We start from the raw sequence: 7,494 nt of genomic DNA on the forward strand, positions 1-7,494 counted from the left end.
GACTCGAGTCACATGACTTGGACTCGAGTCAGACTCGAGTCATTAATTTTATGACTTTAGACTTGACTTGAAAAAATGTTCTAAGACTTGTGACTTGACTTTGACTTTTACACCAATGACTTGGGACTTGAATTGGACTTGAACCGGTTTACTTGAAAAGACTTGATATTTTACCCCAAATATAAAATTTAACATGCATATTATATAGAGATTGAAAATGTGACGTCATTCACGGGTAGAACCGCAAAGGATTCTGGGAACTCGTGGCAAGCGGTACTAGCGCACGCAGGCTTTCAATTAAAATCAGTTACACAGAGATAAAAAGAAACACAAAAATGTCAAGAAGCTGTTGTATTATTAACTACAATAGCCGGTCGCATGACAGCCACGGGAAGCCGACGGGTAAAGAGATTGGTTGTTATCGGATTACGTCGTTGAAGAGAAATTGTTCGAGCCATGTTTCCGAAGTAACAAAGACGCGACGGGTGGCCTGGATTGCAGCCATTCAAAGAGCAAATATAACGTCCCAGAACACTCCAGCTCACAGGTTAGTCTGCTCCAAGCATTTCCACAAAGGTCAGTCTGCTGTTGTAGTTAATGCGTCATTTTCATAACATAATTGGTGATATAGGTTACAAGCAAGTCTGGCGCTGAACAGAAATTGTCGCGCTATGCTCCTTTATTTATTGTGCATAAATAGTAAATTGTCCTGACACAATATTGCGTTTCGCTTCTGTTATTATGGTACATTGACAAAAACATATACTTTTATTCACAGGATAAAACAGGTTTTTTGTATCACTAATTGTCCAGTGCGATTACAGCATACAATATTATTGTCACTGCTACATTTCTGTAAGGCGTACCAGAAATTATTTCCACTACTAATTAATTACCGTTAAGCTCAAAGGTTATATTAATAAACGGTTAACGAATGTGTATTTATGACGACGATTTGTGAGACTGGTAAACTTATGATACGTACGATGGTCTTTACTTTCTACACGGTGCATTTCAAGGTCCTGTACCCATCCGTCGGTAAACTGTACCTGGGCTTGTTGCAGTGACCGGAAGTTACTAAACTTCACGAGTGTATGCACTCACTCCAAGAACCGTATGATTATAAATATGCATATAAATATGCTACGATGAGATAGCTGACTTCATCTAACTAGCAAATGTTGTCCAGGCTACGTTGGTGATGCAGTTTTTTTAATGTATATGATATTTTTGTCATGCGATTTTAAAGCCGGTGTTGTGCCAAAAAGTGATTGTCTGCCAAAAAGTGATTTCCAGTGTTTCTGTGTATTTTTTATGTGTAATATCTTTACGTATGTTCGTAAATAGACTTCGGTGAACAGGGGATACAAAGGGGTTACATAAAGAATTAAAAAATTATCTGTTTTTTAAGTATCTTTACAACTTGTACTTACATTATAACCAATCCGGTCCTTTATCCCCACTTAAAATATTTTTACGGAAATATTGTAATATTTGCTGCCATTTCTGCTGTGCTCTTGGCCAACTTACTCTTACAAAAGACATTTTTAATGTTAATGAGATTTTTTTTACTGCATAAATAAAGGTTATATAAAAGTCGCTGCCAAAAACTGATTGCGGCTTGTATCTTGCTACACGAATGTTGTTTGTGGCTCAAGATGACTTTATGTCATCCATAAGGGATGCATTTGACATATGTTTAACATATTATAGCCCAACAAGTTACTTATAGCACTTTAAATATGAGCAATCGCTTTTTGGCAAATACCGGAAATCAGTTTTTGGCAGACAATCACTTTTTGGCACAACACCGGTCCTACAACCGCATCCAAGAATAACATGCAGCTTATCTCAGAACTGTCGGTGAAAATTATTCTTGGAGCTAGGTTTAATTGAGCTGCAGTTTAAAGAGGTGCAATTTCACAATTTGTGTATATTTTCTAAGTTCACTATTTTGTCATGTGTTGAGAAAAACACAGATTTAAAAATTACATGGTCTAATATTTACATTTAGCATAACTGCAACATACTTTTTTCTTTTCTTTTTTTTTTAAAGACTCGAAAGGACTTGAAATTCAAAATTTCAGACTTGTGACTTGACTCGGACTTTTACACCAGTGACTTGAGACTCGACTCTGACTTGCCTGACATTACTTGAGACTTGACTTGAGACTTGAGGATAAAGACTTGAGACTTACTTGAGACTTGCAAAACAATGACTTGGTCCCACCTCTGGAGATGTCATTATGGAGGCAGATGAAACAATGGTCTTGTACGATGTTACATCTCTCTTCACTCGCATCCCAGTCACGGACGTGTTGGAGGTAGTTCGTAAGAGATTACAGGATGACCCCCAACCTCAGCAACAGGACCACTCTCAGCATCGACCAAGTTCCAAGTTCCAAGTTGCTTTTGGAACTGTGTTTTAATTCCTCCTATTTCAAATACAAGGGTCAGCACTATAGGCAGAAATATGGGTGTGCCATGGGTTCACCAGTTTCACCTATCGTGGCCAAATTGTACATGGAAAAGTGGAAAAGAGGGCTTTGTTATCCTACCCGGTCCAGTTGAGATGCATTTTTTCTAAATACCGAGTCTCTGTGGCTTTTAAACCCCAAAACACACTGCACCAAAAACTGGTCCACCCCAAGGATCGGATCCCCCGACACAAACAGAATAATATAGTACACTGTTAAGTGCCAGGATTTATACATTGGGGAAACCAAGCAACCACTGGCAAAGCGGATGGCACAGCACAGGAGAGCTACCTTGGCAGGCCAGGACTCCGCAGTCTATTCACACCTACAGGCCAGTGGACACTCTTTCAAGGATGAGGATGCACACACACTGGACCGGGAGGAACGCTGGTTTGAGCGCAGAGTCAAGGAGGCCATTTACGTGAAAAGGGAAAGACCATCTCTGAATCGAGGAGGGGGCCTAAGGGTACATCTTTCGCAATCTTACAGTGCTGTGATACTCATAAACCACTCATAAGACTGAGGCTTATGAGTGGCTTGCACCTTGCAGTGAACCTGCATGAAAGTAAGCCCTGTAATACCTTTCATGCAGTCTTCTCTTTATGGTAGACTTGGATATTGATATGCCTACCTCCTGGAGAGTGTTGTTCACTTGGTTGGCTGTTGTGAAGGGTTTTCTCTTCACCATGGAAATGATTCTGTGATCATCCACCGCTGTTGTCTTCTGTGGACGTCCAGGTCTTTTTGCATTGCCGAGTTCACCAGTGCTTTCTTTTTTTTTCTTTCCAAACTTTAGATTTTGCCACTTCTACTATTGTAGCAATTTTCTTGGATTGATTTTTTTCTGTTTTGGGAGTTTACCTCTTCACTCGCGTGGAGAGGTTCTTTTGACTGCTGTTGACAGTCTATCACAGATTCTGTCAGCAAAGCCTTCCAAATGCAAGCACCACACCTCAGATCAACTCAAGCCTTTTATCTGCTTAACTGATAATAACATAACGAAGGAATTGCCCACAACTGCCCATGAAATAGCCTGTAAGACAACTGTCCAATTACTTTTGGTCCATTTAAAAAGAGGGTGGCACAGCTGAAACTCCTAAACCCCTCATCTAATATGAATGTAGATACCCTCAAATTAAGCTGAGAGTCTACACGTTATGTCAATGTCCATTATATAACTATACTTACAATATGTTTCAGTAAACAGGTAAAAACAACAACAACCTAAACTTGGTGTCTGTGTCCAAATATATCTGGACCTAACTGTACACTCTGGCTATCAGCAGTGGCTCATGGTCAAAGCAGCCATTCATTTTACTGAAGCCTTGAATCTTTCCCTTCCTAATTATGTCCCTCCATCTATTTTCATCTTCCTCTCTTCCACAGATGGTGCAGCAGCAGCCCCCTGTGACTGTGAGGCCTGATTACAAGTTGTTACTGGCTGTTGCTGGTACTACTGTTCACAGTGCAGCAGCCCTGATAGCTAACGTGTCGTTAATCTGACACATTTTGCTGGATCTGCTTTTATTGTTTTCTCTCAGTTTTTCAGCTCCACCTTTTTAGGCTGGTCCATCGACCCAAGTGTCTTGGCCCACCAGGAAAATGCCCGGTATGCCAGATGACCAGCCGAGCCCTGGACTTCAGCATGTGCAGCAAAATGTTTCATAATCCTGACTACACTCTGCACCATTTTCTGCAAAGGCAGTGGGTTACTTCCACTGCCACAAGATTGGATATTTGACATCTTTTTAAACTATGTGCAATAACGTTTTATAATACATCTATCCAGTATTGAAATATCTGCTCTTAAATTTTGACATTTAAAATTGTACTTTCATTTTTTTTCCTGTTATATATTTGCTTGATGTAACAAAACAGAATGCAACAGAAAGAAAAATAACCTTAAGTTTTTATTTATGGGAATGATATAAACTGGAAATAGGGAATGCAAACCCCCAGAAATGAATCAGGCTCAGCTTTAAAAAAACAAAACATGTACCTTGTTTTCATTTATTTTGAACTTAAACAACGGGCTCCAAATGTCATATCAGCTCATTAGAAACACACACTGCAAATACAAGCAGCTGTTTACAGTAGTAACCCCCATTAGCCAGTTCCCATTGTAGGAGTTTAGAACATGTGTGCTGAAGGATTCACCAGACTCATGAGTTGCAGTGCAATTACAGCAATGGAGGGAATGGAGCATGGGCACATCATTCAATGATGTTTGTGTCGTCTCCTTTAGGCTGACTCCTGAATTGCTCTTTTTCATCTTAGTCTATTTGGTGAATTTCATGTTACTGAAGGCAATATCTGACAGAGATTATTACTTAGCTAACTTGTGAATGATTAAACCGGTAGCCAACCAGCCTTACTCTCAAGCCCTCCACAATAGAACCCACGGTTTCCTCCCAAAAAGGGTCATGAAAGACACCTGGCAGGTCCTGTTACTCAGATCATCTCACTAGTTGTGATGGAAAACAGCATAATGTAATTGTTTCGTCACATGAACTATTTGCAGATAAAGAGATGCCACGTGATTTTCACCTTCTACTTCTTGCTCCAAAGTTCTCTTAAATATTCTGTTCGATCAAACCACAATCAAGTCCATTGGTCACCAAGTTTTCGTTTTCACCCCAAGTATGGGCAATGTTTTTTTTACAAAACCCTTTTATTTCCCTTCCCATCCCCAACCCCATTCTTGAAAAGAGCAAAGATGTTTCAGTTCTTCTTGCTCTTGGGCGAATCGTATTTCCTCTTGCTGGAGTACCAGAGAAGCAGAGGGATGCCGATGGAGGGTAGCGTCATCACACCAAATGCAGCCCAGTCCAACTAAAGACAGACACACGGAGCAGTGAGTGAAGTGTTAGAGGACTGTTCTGGCAAATGCAAAAACTTCAGTCTATCAGCCATGAATCGAGACACTATGTGAACAGTGGTATCAAGGAACTCTGTTGTTGTGGAGACTTTAATTTAGTTTATCAACATGCACTACTCGTACTAAAAAGTACTTCTTGTGCTATATGCAAAAATTTGTCAGTATAGATACAGTAAATTCCAATTTTAGCTGAAATTAACAACCCAATAAAGATCCTTAGAGGTTTACAAAATTCCACCAGCCTCAATTTACTTTGATCAGCATAGGCCAGTGGACTCAGGTGCCATAATGAGCGAGCCTCAATCTGTTTTTAACACTTACATAGTGTGGAGAGAAGCGCCGGTCAAACTCTCGCTGAGCCAAGATTCCTCCCTGTCCAGGAGCACTGGAGTAGCCAACCTGCAGGAAGGGAAGGAGGGGACACTTTAGCTTCCAACACATCACTATGGACTGTAAATGCTTTGACTCACTAAGGACTTTAACTGCTTTTACCACAACTTGTCCTCCCTCCTGAACCAGGTAGCTGACGGTAGCAGAGGTAAAATTAAAGTATCCAGCCTTCAAGGGGCGCAACACCACTGTGTGAGAGACGTTGCTGGCTCTAAAAGTTTCAGAGTTAAGAATGATGACTTGGAGAAAGAGCCCATCTATGGTTATTTAAACCAACTTAATGAACCAGGAATGCAGGAATTTGATTTAAGGCCTCCGTCTTATGAACCATGAAGAGTGAATACTTCTTTAGGTTCAGCGGCCTGAAAAGCTATCATTTCAGTATTTGGTCCTACTGTGTAAGATGAAATAACTGTGGTGCAAAACATAGGCTGCCATACAGACACCCAGTAACTTACGTTTGATCAAGAATTTAAGATCAAACTCCCATTAAGCCACAATTAATGCGTCAAAAATAGCTCAAGTTTGATAGTGCCAGTGAGAAGTCATGTTACTGCAAGGATACGGTGCAATCCTGTCCCATTTCACATTCAGCATTCCGGAAACAATTCCAAAATCTTCAGGAGGAAAAGAATCATCGGATAGCTCCACCTCTAGAGCTGCACTGCGGAGACAAACCAGAGGATGACATTTAGTCACACAGTATGCACTAAACATTTTATCAGGTCTTGACAAGCTCTCAAGCAGTTCACATTTCAACAATTCTGAAAACGTCTTGATAATGTTCAAACGTACTGATAAAGTGATTATTAAACAGCAGTTTGTTAAGAAACAACTGAATAAAATAATTCTGTGTCGTTTGGTTTTCTGTGTGTATTCATTTGTACAGTTATCTGATTTACAGCAGCTGTCCAGATATCTGACCTGGAGCCCACGTTGTAGATGCTGTACTGCAGGGTCAGGTCGCGGCCCTCCACAGCATAGCGGTTCAGGAGGGATTTGGAGGCCAACAAACGGGCGCCCTCTTCTCCTGAGCCCAGAGCCAGCAGAGAAAGGATTACAAACACGTGCAGCATCCTGGTCATCTGGTCAAAACAAACAAACAACAAAACAAAAAAGGGAAATTAACTGGAGTTAGGAGGAGAATACGATGGACTACAAAGTATGGTGAAACTATAGCCAGGAGTCCAGGCTGGTTTTGAAATAAAACAATATGCGGTAGTGTCCAGGTATCCAACTAAATTTAGCATAAACAACAAAAAAGAAAGGGGAAAACAATCTGCAGTCAGTCTTTAAACGGAGACTACTTCCTATTTATCTTAGGTTTGACTTTCAAAAGACGAAAGAAAAATCGCGACTGGGAGGTAATTTTAAAAGGCTGTTACGATATGTTACTAATGAAGTGTCCGGCTTCAAGTCAGACTGCTCAACACTAACCGGTGCAGACGCTTACGTGGACCAAAGGAGTCACATCTTCATTTGCGTTAGTAAGAAAATTATAGTAAGTAACAACGCTTTATGTCTAACAGGCGTTTCATAAATTCGCTGTATATTAACAATATGTCCGTTCCTAAAATAGAACATTAGTAAATTATGACTCTGAAGCTTTAAAAGAAAAACAGGAAGAGATTTTTTACCTTCCTCTAGTTCTCTTCAAATGGCAGAAAGTAAAGGAGCTAGTCAAGCGCATGCTCAGAAGCTTAAAGCCTGTTTTTACATGACGTGTACCGAGGGGGAGTTAAAGAAGCC

At 40.4% G+C, this 7,494-nt stretch overlaps 1 protein-coding gene and 1 long non-coding RNA gene across 2 annotated transcripts; one reads left to right on the forward strand and one right to left on the reverse strand.

The window, feature by feature from the left end:
* LOC308384115 lies at nucleotides 1-5,072 on the forward strand. The gene is made up of 2 exons (XR_013969266.1): nucleotides 1-547; nucleotides 3,864-5,072. It is a non-coding gene; the product is annotated as an uncharacterized lncRNA (long non-coding RNA).
* Nucleotides 4,474-7,494, reverse strand: ssr2 (signal sequence receptor, beta). Its single transcript, XM_080862468.1, has 6 exons — nucleotides 7,383-7,494; nucleotides 6,670-6,830; nucleotides 6,311-6,409; nucleotides 5,848-5,956; nucleotides 5,677-5,754; nucleotides 4,474-5,309 (listed from the first exon to the last, which is right to left on the reverse strand). Exons 2-6 carry the CDS (start codon nucleotides 6,828-6,830, stop codon nucleotides 5,199-5,201), a joined length of 558 nt encoding a protein of 185 aa, XP_080718594.1. The 5' UTR covers nucleotides 7,383-7,494; the 3' UTR covers nucleotides 4,474-5,198.

Source organism: Rhamphochromis sp. 'chilingali' (genome assembly GCF_963969265.1).
Source record: "Rhamphochromis sp. 'chilingali' genome assembly, chromosome: 17".
Lineage (NCBI taxonomy): Eukaryota > Metazoa > Chordata > Actinopteri > Cichliformes > Cichlidae > Rhamphochromis > Rhamphochromis sp. 'chilingali'.

What these genes read in the sequence shown, in the direction of transcription:
- ssr2 (XM_080862468.1), bottom strand. Translation starts at nt 6,830, where the DNA reads ATGACCAGGATGCTGCACGTGTTTGTAATCCTTTCTCTGCTGGCTCTG. An exon ending in AAATGGGACAGGATTGCACC is followed by an intron (nt 5,957 to 6,310) that starts GTATCCTTGCAG and finishes TGAAACTTTTAG; the next exon opens with AGCCAGCAACGTCTCTCACA. An exon ending in GGCGCTTCTCTCCACACTAT is followed by an intron (nt 5,310 to 5,676) that starts GTAAGTGTTAAA and finishes GTCTGTCTTTAG; the next exon opens with TTGGACTGGGCTGCATTTGG.